The 22,243-nt window shown below is 38.5% G+C and overlaps 1 protein-coding gene across 1 annotated transcript in view; it reads right to left on the bottom strand.

Moving 5' to 3' along the window:
• Positions 1 to 10,368: 10,368 nt before the first annotated feature.
• Positions 10,369 to 22,243, bottom strand: part of LOC139741830 (receptor tyrosine-protein kinase erbB-4-like) — a 167,355-nt gene continuing 155,480 nt past the window's right edge. Inside the window, exons 26-33 of the mRNA XM_071652411.1 lie at positions 21,083 to 21,158; positions 19,315 to 19,461; positions 18,579 to 18,676; positions 17,615 to 17,794; positions 16,184 to 16,310; positions 14,151 to 14,163; positions 13,708 to 13,826; positions 10,369 to 13,248 (exon numbers count right to left, since the gene is read on the bottom strand). Coding sequence (XP_071508512.1) covers positions 12,719 to 13,248; positions 13,708 to 13,826; positions 14,151 to 14,163; positions 16,184 to 16,310; positions 17,615 to 17,794; positions 18,579 to 18,676; positions 19,315 to 19,461; positions 21,083 to 21,158 — 1,290 coding nt within the window. The 3' untranslated portion in view covers positions 10,369 to 12,718. The remainder of the gene's footprint in view (positions 13,249 to 13,707; positions 13,827 to 14,150; positions 14,164 to 16,183; positions 16,311 to 17,614; positions 17,795 to 18,578; positions 18,677 to 19,314; positions 19,462 to 21,082; positions 21,159 to 22,243) is intronic.

Genomic DNA, 22,243 nt, shown 5'->3' on the forward strand with positions numbered 1-22,243 from the left:
CTCAGGCTCGAAATGAAAATAAAATGTAAGCAAATTGAATGGAAGACATGCGAAATTGCGTTGACAAAATGAAAATGATAGGAGAAGAGGATGCCATGATAATTCAAATAATGACATAAACAACTTAGAACACTTAGAGATGAAACTAGACACTGCCTATACATAGTGCTCACGTTGACTTGCGTGAATACATTGTACTTCCATTTAGGTCAAAATCATATGGATGAAATCAAAGAGGTTTCACCAATAGAATCGGAACTAAATTGAGGAAGGTAATGTTAAAGTTTCATACTTTTTCATGGGACAATTATACAATGCAGTAAAAGGAAAAGAAATGAATTAATTGAGAAAAAAAAGTCCCAGGCCTGTGCAAATCATAACGTGATAATATGTCATTTCATTGGTCGTAAGTCTCTCATTAACCTAGATACTATGTTTCTCTCTTTCATTTCCGTTATTGAGTGCATGGGTAAACCAAAGAGGAAGCATGTTAAAGGGATAGTTTAGTATTCAGCTTTTAACTTTTGTAACAGACGTAGATATCACTTTATTTGATGTTAAAAAGAATACAATTCTAAGAGGAAAGCAAAGTTTATTTGATGAAAATCGGTTTTAAGATGGCTGAGATATCCAAAAAACTAAGTAAAAGAAAGGAATCCTATAAAAGGTGGGTCCCGCCCTTTCATTATGGTCGCTTTGTTTTGGATATCTCAGCCATTTCAAGACCAATTTTCATCAAATCAATTTTGAATTCTTCTTAGAATTCTCTCTCTCTCTCTCTCTCTTTTACATATTTGGTCCTATGTTGCATCCGTGCTCCTCATCTGTCTTTTTTTTTTTGGGGGGGGGGGGTTTGGGTTTTTTTTACACTCTGTTCAGGAGTGGGACCTACGCCTATCAAGCTTGCTTTTCAGTAGGGTCATAGCGTACATTTAATAGCATACATAGATCCAAACTTACAAAGATTGACCGCCATGTTCAATGTATGTTCACAATGTGCATCCTGCAGCCGATTATTGTGTTTCACTTTAATTTACTCAACCATGTACTTTTAGGGTGACGGATGTGGTTGGTAAATTAGTATGTGGTTGCAATTAATTCCTATTGGTAAGAGGGGGAAACATGCAAAACTTCATCAACATTCCAGATATCTGTACTTGTTGATTCTGATTGAAATTCTCCCATTCTCCACGGGCGATTTCTCTTCCTGTGTAATTGCATCCGCTGAATCAAACAATCAAAGACATAAAAATGGATGAGATAGTTCCATTTCTTTCATATCCCTGGTAAATCTAATCAAATGAGTTCATAAGAATGACAAGGCTATGGATCCAGGCCAAAAGTTCCATAATGAACATACGCCATATATTTAGCGAGTGTAATTTTTCGCCAATCCGGACTTCCAGAAAAATTTGCGAGGAGTTAAATTTGCGATTGTGGAGTGTAGAGAATTAATAGTGTGTGCACGTCACATACATATCGGAACAGAGTTGAGATTTTCGCGTGTTTTTCACGAAAATTAAAACCTCGCGAAATACGGCGTATGCGGTAAAACTGAATAAGGTGATTAAACATTTAATACGGTTTCAGGAAGGGACATGCCCCACTTCGATACATGGTTCTTCTTGATTTTGTTCATTAAGTTTTTTTAGCTTTAAAGAACATCTTATTGGTTTATTTCTTGATTCAAGTAATCTAAGTTTTGATACGTTAGATCGTTCAATTTTGTTCAGTCGGCCTAAATGATATGATTATGGAATACGCGGGAATATCATGGTATCTGTTTGAGAATAATTTGTATGTATTGTAATTGGCACTACAGGCGGTCACTGTTCTTGATACAAACATTGGTTGCGAAATTCCTCAAGGTTCAATATTGTTGGACCTTTATACGGTATCGATTTATATCGACAGCATTTGTAATTCATCTCAGTTCTTAAGTTTTATACTTTTTATTTGATGACACCAGTGTGTTTACGTCAAATAGTGATATAACAATCTTAATTCATTCCTGTAATTAGGACTTGAGAAACTTAAAAAAAAAAAATGGATAGTCAATGACAGACTAGTTTTGAATAGTAAACAAAGATTAAAAAATAAAAACACCAACAACACCGAAATATATAATATTCACAGAATGAATGTAATATATTGATTGTATCAAATACCCGTCAGTTTCAATAATCATGATTTATCATAATTATGTTGCTTATAGTTTTTAGGTGAATACCATACTGTACAGTATATGTCCCCAAAAAATTACAATCAGATTTTCGCATTGATAACACCCAATATGATTAAACTGACTAAATGCTACTTCAAGGTCTAAAAATATAACATCTTAGCTCTATTTTGCAGAAAACCCCATTCAATTTGGTTAAGCGGTCACAAAGCAAAGAAATGTGGATTGTTGTAAAGCATGTCATGAGTCTGATTCTTCCAACTTTAGCACTTCGATGCTCTTGTGTGTGAATACAATCGACGAAACTTGGAGGGAAGAGATTCTTGACATCCTCTACAAAATTCCTCATTTCTCTTTGACCACTGAAGCAAATCGAATGGGGTTTTCTGTAAGATGTGGGCAATGAGTTATAGTTTCATACTCTGAATTTGTACTTAGATTGATTCCCTATTTTTAAAGATATCATTGCGGAGCTCCCGTTGTATTTTTTTTAATTTTTTTAATTTTTTTTTTTTTTTTTTGGGGGGGGGGGGGGGACATACGGTATATATTGGTCATACATGGCGTGAACACAGTGGGGCCGTTTGCAACCGTGTAGCCAAAATGTGTTGGTATGCTGTAAACTCCCCAATAGACATTATTTTTCAAAATGAGAAATAATTTGATTATGATATATTATGCTTTGATATTTTCTCATATCAATAACGGCAACGTTGCTTGGTCTAATTGTTCCGATTGTTTATGAAAAGGTTATAAACTACTTATATTACAGAAAAAAAATGCAGTTCGATTATAATTTTGAATGCCCTTTTTAATGCCCATCATCACATTGCCAATTTTTCGTGAATTACAGTTATCAAATGTAGGCCGACACGAAAACAATCTGTTGGTCACAACCATTTTTATGTATTGTGTTCCACATGTTTACTGCTGTGGATACACTAAAGAAACTTTGAGTTAGATAATGGTATTCATGATTATCAAGTATCATACACAAAATTCTTGTCATTTTCACCTTCATTTGGTCTAAACAAATGCTATAATTATAGAAACTCTAGGCCTATAAACTATTTGAAAGGTCCTATCCATTGGAATAATTTACCACTCGGTCTTCAAAATATCCCATTCCCTAATAATTCAAAACGTGAATATAAAGTTCATCTTATGAGTTTGTTTTCTTCCTGTTTCTGACTTTGATAAAGTATATGAATAATACTTTTGTTAATCTACTTTTTTATGATTGTAGGGCTGTGCTTGTTTTTTTTTTTGTCCTTAATATATTTTTATACTTTAAAGTTGTTTGTTGGTCCCCATTCACATGTTCTTCATGTTTGTCATAGTTGCATGTGTCTGTGCATTTTGATGTATTTTCATGATGAACGAAGTAAGCTGAACTGAACTAATCAGAGCTGAACTGAACTGAACACCCATCTTCAGAAGTTTCCATCACTGACAATGTTACAATCTCCTGTATATTTTGCTCTACACTTAAAATCTACTTCTGACATGTCTACCTCTGCCATTTTACGCCCCTACGTTTGCTCTAGATGCTATTAATTACCTCTGACATTTTTTGCCTTTCACATTTTTCACACCTACACTTTCACTCTTGACATTTATCACGTGACATTTCTACCCCGGACATATTTCTTCCGACCTTTGTCCCCCTGACATAGTTTATTCACTGCTGACATTTTTACATCGGACATTTTGACATCAATGCGATAATAAACACACAAATGTAAGCACACACACACATACACACACACGCAAACAGACAAGTACTAGTAATAAAAAAAAATCAATATGCATGGTGTCCAATTTTGTATACTTCTATCCTACCGTCAAGTTAAATCTGTAGTTTGTGGAGAATTTGACCATGCATTTTCAAAAAGAACAAAATGTGACAATTTGGCCCCTGATTCAGCCCCAGCCCCAATGGGGTAAACCCCTGGATTTGCCATGAACAACATTGGAGATATATACTCACAAATTCATGTATTTTTTGTTTCATGGAAGCTTGTTTGCTAGTATGTTTGTTTTTGGGGTTGTTGTTTTTTTATGTTGTTAGATTCTGAATTTGGGGCTTTTACTTCCCCTGGGAGTCCCTATCAGGGGGGTTGGAGCATGGTGCCCATTTCTACAAATGTATTATATTCTGTCACCTTATACGGTACTGGTATAATGCCTGTCAAGTTGGTGAAAATCTGATTATGTGTTTTCAAGAAGATGAAAGTGTGAAAATTGGGCCCCAGTTTGTTTCCCTCAGGAACATCCCCCGTCAGATCTGCCATGAATAAACTTGAAACTACAGTCACCAATCTACTGACTCACAGCACTATTTAACTGAGCTTATCACCTCTGGTTCTACTAGAGAAGAAAAATTTGTGAAGATTCCTTAATTTGGGCTCTTAAAAGAGAGATACATAATATGATTGATTGGTTACACAACGATACAAACACATACACCACACATTATGATGCCACTCTCTACTAGTTTTCCATCTCCAAATGACAACACTATTACCAAATGTCTGCAAATGATCAAGAACTGTATATTTATTCATCAGTCCCTGCATCGAATGATGTACATGATATAATAACACAGTTGTAAGATATTATAGATATATACACGCTATCATAGCATAAAAAGTTAAACATTTCTTGTTATTCTTATCTCTGAATTTCTTTTTTCTGTATGTATTGTTTTATACATGCAGTCATGTCACACCATCACGTATCATTCGTTCATAATCACATGTTGATAATTTAGAGTAGTACCGTTAATGATCTAGTACAAGTAATATCTATGAAGTTCAACCTTCTTTGTAGCTTGAAATGAGCCAACGAGAGCTCGAAGTACAACATGCACATTTGGGCTTGCCCGTGCAATACATGTTTATCAGAAGCAAAGGCTATGAAAGCTCAGAAGACCTCAACTCGTAATCATAGAACTGACCACCAAAACCATGAAGATGATAACACACTTTTTTTTTAGTACTAAAACATTAGTCTCTTCTACACAATATCTATCAGATTTCTGCAAAGAAACGTTGCAATGATCAGCATTACTGTAGACACAACATATTGCATGAGAAAATCAAATTCCTGAAGTCACATCCTTCATTAATCAAGAGACAACAGTACCATTTCCAGTCAAATTTACACGGAATGCCTTCATTCCGCTTGTGACTCCTGCGACCGAAATCACATGCAATGAACACGGGACAACTTTTATTTCTAGCTAACTGAATACCAATTTCCTTTTAGAGTCGTCTGTTTTGATTTCCTAAGGCAGAAATAGAAACTTCTTGAAACTATTATAGAGAACCTGGTAAAATGGCCTTTTGTGTTTTGATGTTCTATTGTTGACTTTATTTGGCATTGATAGGTTTGACTTTATGGTAGAAAACTTCCTTCCTCTTAAAAACAACAACAACACACTTTTCATATAACCAAATGAATATGCACATAAAACATCCGCTGAACAGAGCTAACACTTACAACTTTGCAACAACTTTAATACAGATACATCATACACATTGTCATTTTTCTTTTCCCTACTTCTAGCACTACGACTTAATAAAAGGAAAGAGGTTTTCATTTTCACAAGAGCAAGAGTATCAAAATATAATTTACACTTTTAGATTGCACCAACCATAACCTTTAAGTTATTCTTAAAAAAAGATACATGAACTCCTCCTCCATATACTTTTTTTTTTTTGGCCACTTCGTCTATAGAAGATATTGACAGATATCTCTTAAAAAACAGTACTTTCTCATTGCATTCCACAACTGAAAAGATTAAAATTCCTTTCTTTCTGTGACACATTTTTGTGTACAATTAATCTGCAGCAGGCAGTTATCTGTATATAGTAACTCTGGTAGTGACTTTGTGTCTAAAAATTTTTTGAAAAAGTTTCCCCTCATAAGACTGTGGAAATATTTGCAGATAAAAAAAAAATCAACATCAAACTTGTATGAACTTACAGATTTTGTACTGTAAACTTCAGATTGACCGCTTCCATCGACTTGCTACCAAGTGACTTTATCAAACTGAGTTTGAGATCCGAGGAGAAGCGACCGACTCTAGTACTGGCTGGTGCAAACGTAGGAGACTCTGCTCTTGAAGGCAGCAAAGATTTTACTGCTTGCGATAAAAATTTAGAGAACAATGAGAACGGATCACTGCTCCCGAGCTTGCAGGTTTCGATTCCTCCAAGTGGACAGGTGAGCAATGCTAATTGCATGCACGTAGTGATCACAATCTCTCAACATCTATTAACCCGTTGAGGATGGGCTGATTTCGCTATAACACATACATCCAATAGACACCTGCCCGAGTATACTTGGGACTAATCTTCAACCGGTTAATAGGCTTTGGTGATCGGGTGTGCAGCTCCATTATATATGAAGAGGGTTATCGTCTGGTAATCATGAAAAAAAAAACCAAAAACAATGAAATTGGTCATAATTTGTGTCTCATTCCTTCTAAATATGAGCCTGATTTGGTACAGTGTCTTTTTTGTGTATGTTGTTATGCACTTATCATCAAAGAAACCCTTCATTTATATAGAAAGAATCCCTTTGTCAAAGCCTGGCAAACGACCTCTCTTTGAACAATGCGCAAAGTTTTCGCAGAAGGATCGTTTGTGCGCAGCTTCAAGTTTTTGCAAGATCAAAGCAAACCCCCTTCACCATTCCTACAAATGCCATCCTTACAGCACCATAATACTACTTGAATGAAATAACGCTAACCAGTTACACCATCCGCATCACATGTTCAAATTACTTGGAAGCGACATTGTGGGATAAAAGAAAAACAGATAATATTACCATACACATAGTACCATATTGTCACCTTACACCGTAATACACAGTTTAACATTTGTTCGAGAGAGAATGAGATGAAGAAAGAGAGAACCCTAAATATACACAAATTATATCAAAAGATATAGATATAATACACTGACATTGTTCAGTACGGAACACAATCATCTGAAACTCCACAGCTCACAGCACATTTAAACCTCAAAACAAAACTATTTCAAAACAAGATACAAAAAGTACTACAAACAAAAATGAGGCTAATACATCTGGAAAACAAAGACAGGGAAATAAAAACACCAAACTCTGAGAGAGAGATACTTAAAGATTACTTCCACAATTAGAAGATGAGCCATGAAAGACAGTGATAGGTCATGAATTGTGAAGATGTCGCTTTCGTTGCATAATTGGCAGGAACTTTCTAGCACCACTTAACCCGTTCCATACTGAATTCTAAAACCCCCATAGACTTAATACACAGGCCACCAGGTTCCCATATGGAACGGGTTAAAAAAAACACCAAGAGACAGGAACTGCCCAATTGAACCCCAACTGAAAAAGATTCAACTCTGAATCATACTATGAAGATGAAAAGTGTCAAAGTCACAAATTCCCTCAAAAATCTTCCTATTCTTTTTTATTTTGGGTGTGTGTGTATGTCTTGTTGCCAGTTGCTTTTAATTAATGGTATAGAAAGGGGTGAATTTGTCTGAGAGATATAGCCCTGTAAATATCTTTGCAGAGTTTACACACAGGTTGTGAAGTGTCGGACACCCTTGACTGCAGAAAGTTCATAAACTGATGACATAGTTGCTTACTATAGTACTGTGGCATAAATGATAGTTGTACACCTTAAGAATGAGGGTTTTGGGATTCAAATCTTAACAATTCATGCTAGGTTGAATAAAGTGGTGGACGCACAAAAATTGAGAGGCACACAGTCAGGATCATACAGTACAGTACATGGCTCTGTAAGAAAATGAAAGGGAAATGGTGAGAGAGAGATGATGAGAGAGAGGGAGGGAGAGATAGATAGATGGAGAGATTTAGAAATACATGGATGAATAGAAAGATATTACAGAGGCACATTGATAGATGTGGAGAGATAGATGAGTAGATGGACAGAAAGAGAGAGATATATACGAAAGAGAGAGACAAAGACACAGAGAGATATACAGAGGTATATGGATAGTGGGGAGAGATAGATGAGTAGATAGACAGAAAGAGAGAGGAATGAAAGAGAGATAGAGACACATAGAGATATACAGAAGTATATGGATGGTGGAGAGATGAGTAGATGGACAGAAAGAGAGACAGAGACAGAGACACAGGGAGATAAACAGAGGTATATATATATATATATATATATATATATATATATATATATATGGATAGATGATGTGGAGAGATAGATGAGTAGATGGACAGAAAGAGAGAGAAGCAGACAGAGAGAACGAGACATATAGAGTTATATGGATAGATGAATAGATGGATAGAGAGAGAGAGAGGGAGAGATACAGAGGCATATAAACAGATGTAGAGAGATGGATGAGTAGATGAACACAGAGAAGGAGAGAGAGAGATAGAGAAGGGGAGTCTGCAAGAGAGAGAGAGAGAAGGAGATTACAATGTACTTCTCTTCATATGTACAGTATCATTTAACAGTTTCAATATTACGTTACTGCAGCATGCTTGACTTGCAGTTGGCAGTGATGTTAAGGTTATATACATACAGTAACATTTGTAGGTAGTGAGTCATCCTTTTCCCACACATAAAAACATCACGGTACCTAGAGACCTAAAAATAATTGCATATAACGTATATATCTAAACCTTGGTATAATAGGTCTATTTTCGTCCACTGGACAATGTCCACAACACAAACACATGGACTCATCATTATAAACGAGGGAGAATCGCCAAGCTAAATGCATATTCCAGATGCCTCAAACGTATACAGTGTTAGTAAGATGAGTACATGAACTGTCCATTAGAATAAAAATTCTTTGCAGGTCTGAGGAAATGATTTCTACAGATACACATAGTTTAACAATGCAAAAGGTACAGTATAAAAACTTTTTAACACATCTTTAAAAAAAGAATTAATCTAGGAAGATTGTGAGCCTGACAAACTTTGCTGTCAAAAAGGTCGTAAACTCTGCACCTGAAGTTAATTACCTTCTGCTGCTCCTCTTGAAACTTGGGTTCTTTTTTTTTTCTTTCTTTCTCTTTGTTTCCCATGGGGGGGGTCTCTACCACCTTAAAACACATACATGTACCACACCAGCATAGATTGCTGACACACTAGTTTGTCAAATTTCTTGCTCAATCTCCATGCACAGCTTCACGCATTAAAAAAAAAATGCTCTGTTGGCCATTTAAAGGAGCGTACTGCTGGAAAAAGTACCACATAGACAAAAAGGAAGTCGCATTGAACACAGCAGTCAGCAACAGGCAGAAGATCATAATATGATCTCTGAAGGGTGAACACTGTTCTCTGTCTAATTGATTAAAGTATTGTATGAGGACAGCCTTCTCCAATTTCTCTCTCATTTCCTTTTTGTTATTGGGGGGGGGGGGGGGACCCAGGGAGAAATATATCTGGAACCAGAGAATTACAAACATCTCTGAAGATACCACCCTTCACTTGCATGACAACTACGTTGTTGTACGAGGGCATTTAATCCCGATGATAGAAACGCGGGGAAGGTAATAAATAGAGAACTGGGGCATATGATGAGAAGATTGGTCGTAGATTATTACAAAATGATATAATACAGAGTCATTGCATCATATGTATTCAGTGAGCAGGATCTCTTTTAAACCTCCAATTCGGGGAATTGACGGATCATGCGCTATGAGGGAAATGATGCATCATGTATTACGAGGAAAAAAATGAACACACAACAGGATATTAAGTAATCGCAGCAAGTTCAGTCAACTACATACCAAGGTTACATATGAGCCCAAATTTCGATGACATTTTGTCTTTGATACTTTGACACCTCAAAAAGAAATTGAGTTTTATAAATGTGAAGCAACTACATTGGAAGGCTGAAAATCTTCATTAGGGGTTAGAACAACAAATCAAAATATCTCTAGAAAGCTCGACAAGAAAGTATTCCTGTCTTTACTCGTCTTACCCCTCCCCCTCTCTCTACTCTGATCACTCCAACCTTGTAACACATGACCCCTTACATGTACCTATATAGGGCTTGATTGTCAGTATCAACCCTTGAATTCTTGACCTTTGACCTGTTCAACAGAACACTCACATAAGTGTACATGGCCTCTGATACCCCGTTGTGTGCTCTCAATGATATATATCTCACCACCTATTTAAAAAAAACAACAACACTACATTTTCATTTGTGATACACTTTTCAGAAGTCAATACTTTTTGATGAACACCAACACATTTCATATCCATCATTTCACAGAAAGAAAGAAGGAAAAAAGGTAGATATAAAGTATACCCAGGAACTTAATACAACTTGCTACACTTATAAACAAGTACTTGAGACTGTTAAGTACTCCGTATCCTGATTCCTGTGGTTGAAGACATATGTGCCACACCATACTCCATGTTTCTGACTGCTTCCTACTCAAATGTGATGCACAAAATGGCAAAGAAATTAGACATACTTGGCTGCCTCTTTTTTTTTTCTGGTAACCCACAAGGTTCAGTATGTACAATGACCTGGCCATAACTAAGCTATGCTTTTTTATTGGTGTCACTGGAGTTGTTGCTCTTGTAGACATCCTAAAAACTGGCAACAATATGCCTCTCCTAAAACAAATTCATTAAAAAAAAATAGATTCCTATAAAGTGTGTGATCACTCCTAGGTTTGCCCAATCACAGTTTTACTACCCCAACTGAGCTGTGGTCCAATCTCTTTGTAGAGAAGACATATTACATAGTGTGATATGTCGAGTGATATTACAAACAATGGCAACATACCCATTGATTACACAAGTAAATCAAAACAGAAAAGAAGTTACATTACATCATCTACTATTACACAACCAAACCAATTTCCTGACCAAAATCTTGGTGCAAAAGAATTCTTATTATGTCTAGTGGGTCAACTGCTGAATATCATCTGATTCATTAAAGTATTGACTCCAGACTCTATGACAGCTTCAGATATAAAAAGAATATCAAAATGACTGTTGTCCAGGTTTAGATCATTAGAGTTAAATCAATGTGGAGGAAATATTAACAATTTGCCAAACAGTGGTCTGATGATCTCATCACTTTTACATTCAGATGCAGCTATATTTCAGACCATTCTTGTAGTACAGTTTGACGACTCTTTCCAACCTTTGATTTGAGAGCTCAAAGTATTCCCTGTATTATTGCCAACTCAAATATCCATGACAGAATAAAAGCAACTTGAATGTCATTAGTTAAAATGCGCATAGGAGAATCACTTTCCTTTTCTACAATACCAGCCTGATTATATGAAAAAAAAAGAAGAATTAGACGAGACATACGGAACAGCAGACACATATGAAAATATTTCCCGCGACACATCGCATGTGCCGGGATAGTACCATGAAAGACATTCATACAGTCATACGCATGCACGCTTGTGGCCAAACGCGGCCGCGGTCAAATCTATTTTAAGTACTGTGCGACATTGAGAGGTGATAGGAGTCCGCATGATGTTCTTGTCGTGCGATGGCCGCACAAAGCTTTCGTCCACAGGCTTGTACGAATCTCTAGGAGTTGGGCATCACATATTTTGGGAGGAATTCGGAATAAAGGGGGGAAGAAATCACAAAACCACACTGGATTACAGAGTCGTACGTCAAAAGAAGACTGGATTTTTGTTTTCCTTCTTATTCTTGATAATGATGAAACACGTGTGTCAATCGACGGTGCTGCTAGCCCAGGAGGACAACTTGATTTACAGCTTTGGATGGAATAGTATCATCATGTCTTGAATGGGGGGACGAGGATGCGTTTCCTAGGCAACGAGGAGACTGGATGCGGAGAACTGGATCGCCATGCACATCCACAAACATGCCCATTTCTGGAAGATGATCTTACGGTGGAACAATTATCAACATATTCACATACGTGTACGTAGATTTGGCTTATTACGATAGGAATGACATCTCTAAATGATAAAAGGCCAAACATTTTCATAACCAAACATTTAAAAACATCATGCAAACAAAGTCCACTGAAGGTGTTCATCGAGGAGATTGATGGGAACCCCTAAATTTTAATTTCTTCTTGTCACATGTCATCTGCGCTATCAACAGACTCTATCCTGCTTTGCTCCTGAGGATTCCTGTGAGGTGTCAAAAAGTCGCTAGTTCTCTTCTCACCTCCAAATGAACCCTCTTTTTGATTTACCCCCTTATTGATACAGAGTTACACGCAACAGCGTCTTCTCCGGAAGAATGTCGGGCAATTAGTGTGTCAAATTTCTTTGCAGACGAACAATCTCTCCAAGAATGCTGCAACATTCCTCTTTTGCCCATTTCCAGCTGCACTGGGCAGAAGATGAATATGTGGGATGGGATTTTTGCGTATGCATCCACGTAAGTACTATGCCATAAGATTTTTCCTGCTCTTTGCTGTGTTGATTATTCATCCCAATAAAAGGTCCCATCTTTAAAAAAAGAGAAGGAAAAAAGATACAGAAGTCAGTCATTGCTTTCAGAGTTGCATGGAGTTTCTTTTTTTGCGAGCGTCACACTGTCGACTCGCCGCGGTCAGTGACCACATCAGAGTTCACATAATCATTCTCCGGAGTGTCTCCGTTTGACCGCCTCCCAAGACTTCCTGAGCTGGAGGAAGGGAGCTGGGATCGGTAGGCCCCCTGCTTGGCCCCACTCTGTCCATTGGCCACCCCTGGCGGGGACATGGCCCGCGGCACCGGCCCCTCGAATGAGACGTCGCTCAGCAGCGGGGTGCTGTAGCTGACGTTGGGGCTGGGGTAGTTGGGCGTGGTCGGGGTGCGGGGCTGGGAGGAGTTGCTGTGCTGGCGGGTCATGAGGTGCGGGTGCTGCGCCACCATGGGGGTCCAGGGGTCGCCCGTGTGGATCGTCGGCGACTTGGCCGTCGGCGCCGCTTTGCTCATGATGGCGTGGTACTCCATGTTGTCCATCATCCCGCCAGCAGAGGGCGTGCTCGGCTGGGAGCCGGTTCCGTCATTGAGGGGGAGGTATGCGTCACCCAGGTTGGCTGGTCTTCTGGGATCGTTCTGGTAGTCGTGCTCTTCTGCAATGAGACAAAAGCAAAGGGATGGGAGATTAAAAGATAAGAACAAATTCTGATGTACAGTTACTGGACTCTATTATCACACCTCTAAAAAATCTTATGCTCATACTAAACTTGAAGGTGATGGCATGCATTTTCAAAATCTTAGACTGACCAATAAACCACAACAGATGACCACCTCTGTCATCAGGAACACACGAAATGTTCAGACCTCAAGAGTTTGATTTGCAGTTTAGGGGAGAGGTTATAATATCCTGAGACAAAATTAAGGGACTAAGAACCTTCCTTAACAGCATTTCAAAACCTCTGGTCAGAAAATTGAGCTACGTCCCACCCCCATCCACCAATGAATGCCAGTCATCATGATCTAATAAAGATGCAGGCCAAAGTGAAACTGCCACCTCCATCGAAACCTCCCAAGCGACCACCAAAAACAAGTGTGACAAGACGTGAGCTCACCCTCCAGAAGGGGCTGTGCATTCTCCAATTTGTCGTTGGGTATCAAGTAGTCATCATTCATTTGTTCTGAAAACAGACAGACAAACAAACAGAAATGATTAATAGACATGTGGTGCAAGCTCCAATTTGTCGTTGGGTATCAGGTAGTCATCATTCATTTGTCCTGAAAACAGACAGACGGACAAATGGAAATGATTAACAGACATGGTGCAAAAACACATCACATCCGTCAAAGACTATAATATCTGATGCAACTGACAATTACTTTTTAAAATCAGGTTGTAAACTCAACTCATTTTTTTTTTTTTTTGCTGTTGCTGTTATGAGAGAGCACCAGGTTTCCAGTCGTAGCAGATCTCTATGTCATTTACATTGAGTTATTTTTCCTCCTCCACCCTCATCAGTTTCAATCACTTTCATTTTGAGCAGGGAGGACCACTTACTAGTAGTTTAAAGCTAAGGGGGAGGGAGGGTAGAAGAACGGGAAGGGAGAAGGGGGAAGGGGGCAGAGGGGGGGAGGGGGTGGGGAGAGGGGGTGGGGAGAGGGGGTGGGGAGAGAGGGTGGGGAGAGAGGGTGGGGAGAGGGGGTGGGGAGAGGGGGTGGGAGAGGGGGTGGGGAGAGGGGGTGGAGAGAGGGGGTGGGGAGAGGGATAGGGTGTTAATTAACACATAGGGGTGGGCACACTCTGTGTGTGGATCACTCTTGTATTCGCTCTTCCCCTTCCCCTAGGAAAAATTTCAGAGATAGAGATAAGGGTCCTATGGAGGTTGAACAATTATGTGATTGTGAACAAGGCTAAGCAATGAAAACATACAGTTTGTTCAAAGAAAATGAATGAAAAGACTTGATTCTCTCTCTCTGTTGCCACCCATTGTAAATGTACTAATTTGAAGGTGATTTTTTTTTCCTTTTATCTTTGCTTCATTTGTTTGTTTGTTTTCCCTTTGGCCGTATTTTTAATCATTTATGCATTTTGGGGGTGGGTGGGAGGGAGGATCCTTCATGTACATGGCAAATATACCTTCAGTTATTATTGAAGTTTTTCAGTCTTTGTACGCAAAACACCATTTCACAGCATAAAACTGGTTGCTAACTGTGAACTCTCATGAACATAATACTGTGTGCATGCTTTCAAAAGACACTCATGGTGGTTCTTGCAATTCTTCTATTCAGAAATGCAAAAAAAAGAAAAAAAAAGAAAAAAGACTACTGATTAATGATGTACAATGTAACATTAAATGCTACTGGCAACCATGGTTTGACAATGTGATGTTCCAATGAATGATGTTGCATTACTTTCAATTTCTTTCGAACAAAGGTTTTCAAAATGACCTCCTACTGACTGAGGCCGAAACACTTACACAAACACCACTGGAAATTCCCCACGACAACAAAAAAATAAGAAAGCATTTCCTCGAAAGTGACATTCACTTTTGATCTTTGGATGCGGTCTTTTTTTTTTTGGAGTAGATTCAATGAGAAATTAAAACCTGGCTCACAATACCGACTAAAAAGACAAACAAAATGATAGAGAGTTTGTCACACTTTTCAGTTTTGTATGCTCCGATGGCAATCAAAACCACGAGGGCTCTGCGAGACACTTGAGACGTTTTTACCTCAAATGGAAGTAATTGCTGTGACTCACGCTTGCGAAACATAAACCCCTAATGTGCTTTGTTTGCTAATTCTCACGTCCACAAGAGTACTTTCATTGCGGATTGGGACATATGTCTGGGTACTTACTGCCAGTGAATAGAGATTACCCAATCCCCTGAATCACTATTGCTTTTAGTATGACCTTCCAGCTGAACTGAGGCATATTGCTACACCCAAGTTTGCAGGCTAACCTATAATTTGGTCAAATTTGGATGATTTAACCAAGTGCTGGTGGAAAAGGACAGCAATTAACATTCAAGTGCTTGGACACACACACAGGGTAATAGGGAAAGTTTATCATCATTTTGTTGTTTTATATGAAAACAGAAAAATGAGAGAAGTAGATCGGCAAAAAATTTTTGACTTCAATTATGAACAAAATGCAACTTTAATGTACAAATTACTTAGGCCCTGTGCATAACAAGCTGAATTCTTATGAAGAAATTTGTGGCTAGAAAAAAGGTGTGGCATTTTTGTGTTCTTATGCATTTCTTCATTTCTAATATCTTTTAATATGTATTTAATAGTTTTGAAAAGTAGTTCTGCATTTATGACATAAATGCCGATAATATTATGTTAGTAATAAAAAAAATGGTATTGATTAATTGGAGTAAGTTTCTTTTCCCTACATGCATACACACAGGGGAATGGAGAATTTTGATCATTTTGCTTGACTTGTATTACCGGCCATCGTGAGGCAGCGTACAGAATTTGGAGGGGGGGGGGGGGGGGGGGGGCTCCCAGCACCCCCTCCTCCAAACTTTCTAGAGCTCTTGGAAGACAAATCTCCAGGGACTGGGGGCCTCTACAACAACTCACCCTGAGCACTGCTCTGTCTGTCAAAGTTTGCCCGGACGGTTGGGTCCTGGCAGTACCGGAGGAGGCTGCTGTCTTTCCTCGACGGCATCCCCGCCTTCTCAGTGGGAGACTTTGGTGTGGAACCGTTCTGCTTGGGGAACAAGCAAAAATATTAATGTAATGTGTCAAGGTGAAGGACATTGTTACTTTATCCAATCTTCATCAAACCATCATACACTGTCATGGCATAACATATGTCTGTAGTGTGAAGTGGATTAAGAGTAGACGATAGTCATCAACTTCTCTGTTACTCTATCGTCGCTGGGGTGACAAGACCTTGTATCTCAAATTTTGGTGAAAATGGCTTTCTTTGATTAATGGCCAGATAATCAGTTCAGTGATGTCCTATCCAAATCCTAGCTGTCCAACCCCCAAAATGAAGCCACTTCAGCATGTCAAATAAAAAGGCTATCCCATTTGATATAGTGCTTTGGCTGCCATGTTTTTTTGCTCTCCTGAACATTATGTATTTTGTAGATACAAGGTCTTGTCGCCCCAGCAATGCTATGTCATATGAAAATAATGCCTCCGGCACCACTTTGTGTCGGAGGCATAAAAAGGGGTGCACAAGAGTAGCACAGGAGTATTCTAAATCAAGGAATTAAATGTAATGTAATGTAATTGAATTGAATTGAGAGATACCAGTCCTTCTTATGCATCTTTGTTTCACATTAAAAACACAAGTTCACTAACAGCATGTTTGACAGAACTGTGGTGGAGAATTAAAGGTGGAGGAAATTTCTTGTGTGATCACGCCCATGAACGAACTTGAACTCTTACCCACTCCATTGTTTATGGCAGAGATAGAAGGTCACAAGGTCACAAGCTTTAGTTCTCCCCCCTTAGGCTAGATTTTGTGGTAGTCATATGAAAAAGATTTTCAGTGTCACCACACTCACAAGTTGACCTGACCTCTGAGCTACACATTTTGTGGCGGTAGAGGTCAGGAGGTCAAGAGATCCCAAGGTCAACTCAAGGTCAAAAGCTCAGTTTCTACCCTATGGCCATATTTGTGTAGCAGTGACACCAGGAAGATATTTATGGTGTCACCATGCACACAAAATTGACCTGAACTCAGAGTTACACATTTTGTGGTAGAGGTCAGGAGATCAAAAGGTCAAGAAGTCAAGAGGTCAGCTCAAGGTCACAAGCTCATTTCTACCCCAAGGCCATATTTGTGGTATTGACACCAAGAAGATATTTGTGGTGTCACCACACACACAACTTGACCTGACCTCTGACTTACACATTTTGTGATGGCAGAGGTCTGGAGATCAAAAGGTCAGGAGGTCAGATCTCTTCCTGCCCCCCCCCCCTTTCTTCCTAAAGGTCAGAAATGTAGTGGTGGCTTGGCAGAGAGTTCTAGTCTGACCACACACACTTGATACTCACAGGTGGGAAGAAGCCCTGTTGACTCTCGTAGGTCAGATTGTGGGCGGTGAGGCTCATCGGCTGCAGGTAGTCCTCGGCGTCCATCAGAAGGTCTGGGTCGGCCCCGAGGTCAGTGTCTGCCATGAGGGACTTGTAGAAGTCTGAAGGGGTGGGGCTGGGGAGGGCGTTGATGCCGTCATTCTGAATACAGAAAGAGAGAAAGATGTCATTTTTTACCATTACCTATCACGCTGACATTTTTCTCTGGTGGTCCATTCTGGTCACTAAAATCTGTAAATTTGAAATTTTTTGGCGCACAAAGAAATGTAGCGCCTCGAAATAAGAGCAAATATAACAATCCATTTTGAATCATAGTTGCCCGATTAGGCCACTACAAGAAAACCGTCTTTGAATTAAATTTGGCAGCCAAACAGCAATTTTTAGTGGCTAAGGACCATCAGGCCACTGCTAGTGTCCAGCCATGCCTATCATATCTATCTCCTTTTCACCTATCAGTGCAGTAAATCACCAATTTCATTCTACTGGTGTTGTTATTCATATATCTCCCCATAAGCCATTCATTGTTCCATCTACACACAACCTCCATCTTTCTATGTAAATCATCATAGAAAGCATACAGAAACTACAATTTTAGTACTGTAATTTGAAATTGTAATCTCTTACAACATCGGCCTTAAAAATTCTTGCACAAGAAGACCAAGAAAATTGACAAATGAGCATGCTAACGAAAGCCACAGAGAAAAGAAAGTGAAAGTACCTGCAGTGAAAAAAAAGAGAAAGGAATGAGGTACAAATGAAAAAAAAAATTGTGAAAGCCATTATAGGAAAGAGAGAATTACTGGTACATAAGCAGAGAGGTTGAAAGACTAAGTAAGGGATGAACACAAAAGACAGACAAGAAAATATGAAAGTTACAAATGTGAGGGAAAGATATAATCCTATTAAAAATAGGTTTCTTGTGTACCTGAATGACAAGATATCTCTGGGGGTCTTTGGTCATCCTTTCTAACTCATCCTGCATCTGCTTGAAGGTCGGTCTGCTGTCTTCGTCAATCAACCAGCCTGAGGGGGAGAGAGAGGGATAGGAGACAGAGATATTGACAGTGACCCTTTCTGACCTTTGACCCTCCAGCTTGTTCTTCCACTGGGACAAACCAGGGAAGGGGGAGAGGGAGGCAAATATGACACATGTGATGTATTTCAAGGTGGCTAAGAGCCATCAATAGGTTGTTCTCTGGGATGCAGAGTGTGAGAACATACAATAGATGGAGGAATTGGTAGCTACAAATACAGCCTGTAACATCTGTTGTGCACTATTCGTTCAGCCTAATGCAGTATATTACGTGAATTTATGTCCACGATTGAACGCATTACTTATACATGAAAAAAATAGCATATACGGTTCTACTTCTTTTCTCCTCCAAGAAACAAACACACATTCACATGAATACTTTCATTGTGAAATTAACATGATTTTATTATATATAGATGAATTTTAAAAAAAAAATTATTAAATGAAGGAATAAATGAATGAATGAATGAATGAATACCAGTACACCAATAATTCAATGTTTAAATAGATGAATACTTATCAAATCAAAAAGTTTATTCACAGGCTCATTGTTTGATTCATACCTATAAAACACAACGATATGACTGCCATGCTAATTGACAAGACTACGAAAGAGACTTGGACTTACACTTGACCATCAGCATGTATATATCGATGGTGCAAATTGGCGGCTGCGGTAATCTCTCGCCTCTTTCCAGGAGGTCGGGAACCTCCCGGGCCTTGACCCCCTCGTACGGCTTCCCACCAAAGGTCATCAGCTCCCACAGGGTCACACCTGAAGGGGTTAAAGGTCAGAAAAAGACATGTCATGCAAAAGTTGATGACATTCTCCCCATCACAAAGATGGAAATAATTTGAAGAGTTTAGTCGCAAAATAGGTTATACTGTAAAACAAGGAGTATTTGCTTACATTTTAATTTTTCAAAATTTGTGAGAGCCAAGATTCACAAAATTAAAATGCACACAAAAGTTCTTGTCTACACTACACGTGAATGCAAGTGACACTTCGTGAAAATTTCATGCCGTGAAAAAAAGGGTGTTGTCTCCACTTTGCGAAAATTTCATGCCATCATTAATAATGCCCAAAATATCTTGCCTTACAGAATGCATCATTTTCAAACATTTTAGAGTAAGTCATCGTCAGAAAGCAAAATAAAACCTTTTGCAATGACACCTCACTTTTACATAGCAAGGAATATTCTTGAAGTAATCATGACACAATATATCGAATATGATTATTATATTATTTTCTTTGTTTCTTAGCAAGTTTAATTTAAAAAATGTCATATCAACACAAATGGAGTTAATCTGGCTTCCATGCAAACCCTTCACATTGTCTCTTTTTTAATCGACATGAATGCATTCATGAGAAAAATCTTGTGAGGGCTTGTGATGCATCACAAAAAAAAAATTAAATTAACGCTGAATTAAGATTCATTCCAAGGAGAAATCGACAACAGAACAGAGCAAAACTGTCACTGCATAAGAGCGTGCTTTCAATTACACATTCTTCTATTTAATAAGAATCTATCTATGGTCTATGTGTCTTACGTGAAGACCGAACGTTTCAACAATGGACTAAATATAGATTTCCTTCACCATGTTTTCTGTATCAATATTTCAATTCAATCGATGAATCATGTATAAAACAAGATATGGATACGACCACAAGCGTTTCAGGGACTTTGCATGAAATCATTCCAACAATATTGAACCACTTTGTGAATCTGCACCACTTGCAGAGGGGAATTTTATGTGATCATTGGAAGTAATCTGTCTTAAAATCTGTAGGGATGACTTCAAATAAAAAAAGAAGAAGAAGAAGTAAATAATGAATCAAGAATTTGTAAACCAGGTACAGACATCTCCTAACCTCCTTGGAGATAATACACTATTAAAGTTTTAAATAAGATACCATGATATCCTTAACCAAATATACTGATGAGCACTGCTTCACTAATGATTGTCAGAGCCTGCTCATGAACATAACAGACAAACTATGATGACGATATATGATATCACGCAAGTGAAAACGATCACATGTGATCCGCTCACTATAATAACCTTCCCGAAAAGAAAATCTTCCTTGTATAACCTGCCTTTACAAATGTGTTTATTTACATTTGCAATCTATGTCTATAAATGTGTGCACAAAACATATTTTTGTCTGAAATATAAAACCAAGGTTTTAGGTAATCTCTGAATATATACACGTATGTATATATATAGCAACATACTGCAGTCTTCTCACGTTTCTACATCCTTGACAGCTGTGAATGTCAGATATCACATATCAAAATAATTACGTTTTTTTTTTGTTTTGACCACAATGCAATTGAAACTGGCGTATCAAGAGTCGCGAAAGTGAAAGTATGAAAATGGTAATGGCTACTTACCGAAGCTCCAGACGTCGCTTTTGTGCGAGAATCTCCTGAACTGGATGCACTCAAGTGCCAGCCACTTAATGGGCATCTGTGTCGCAGAATGAGAACATACGAGATAGAAATACCAATTGGGGGGAGACAAAAAAGAATACAACCAAAAAAACACTGACACACTGACCCGAGAACATGGAAGAATCATTTTGCAGGCAGTTTCAGTGTATGTCAAATTTCATCTACTACTGGACTATGGTACCTTTAAAAAAAAAAAATATTATGGTACTCGCTACTTTGGCTGAAAATCATTTGCACGCAGTTTCAGCGTGCATCATATTTTGTCCATGGTTGATACATTATGTGGTGTCTCATATAGGGGAAGAGCAATGTAGCTCATCTTACACATGGATTATATCTGCAAATGTAGCCATAAATGGACAATGCATCCCATTCCCCTTTACTTCAGTCTTTACTGCACCTCCAATATCCTGCTAAATTCTGTATGAGAGCATGTCACTCAAGAGGTCAACGTCCTCCAAGGAATGTGTGCGCTGCACTCGATATAGACTCAAGAAGTACGGTTGAGAAAACAGGGTAGAATTTCATTTGAACGTTGAGAAAAAAAAGAACAGGAAGGATTCCGGGTAAAAATAACTTCCACGCTTTCGGCTGGAGTGGCGTGAGTTCTGTTTCCAGCAAGCTCTCTCCAACGTCACTCGTGGTGCGAGAGCGGACATGAACAATGAGTAAGCAGGTTTCAAAATTGTCATTGTTTAGATCTGAGTGAGGCACGGAAAAGGATTACGTACATCAAGAAGGTCGTCATCTCTTACATATGATGATTGTAAAAACATTTGTGTTTCCTTTTCTCTTCAGTTTTTGATAGCACCCTTTCACTATGTAAGTACTTGTAAGCATGCCTGAAACACATGTAAATTAACACAAAGGCACTCTCTCTCACACACACACACAAATACATATTATCGGTATGCAAATAAATTTGCACTAATCATGGGGAAGCCAACATTGTAAACAACATTGCAGCATTCTGAGGGGTGAAAAGGCTTATCTTTGGAGGATAAAAAACAGTTCTTTTTACCTTTTTTGCAATAAACATGCATAGTAATACCATTTTGGGAAAAACAGTATTTTCCATAAAACTTGTAGAATTTTTGGCAA

This window comes from Diadema antillarum, unplaced genomic scaffold (genome assembly GCF_040938485.1).
Source record: "Diadema antillarum isolate AM-2024a unplaced genomic scaffold, OU_Dant_1.0 seq00000956_RagTag, whole genome shotgun sequence".
Lineage (NCBI taxonomy): Eukaryota > Metazoa > Echinodermata > Echinoidea > Diadematoida > Diadematidae > Diadema > Diadema antillarum.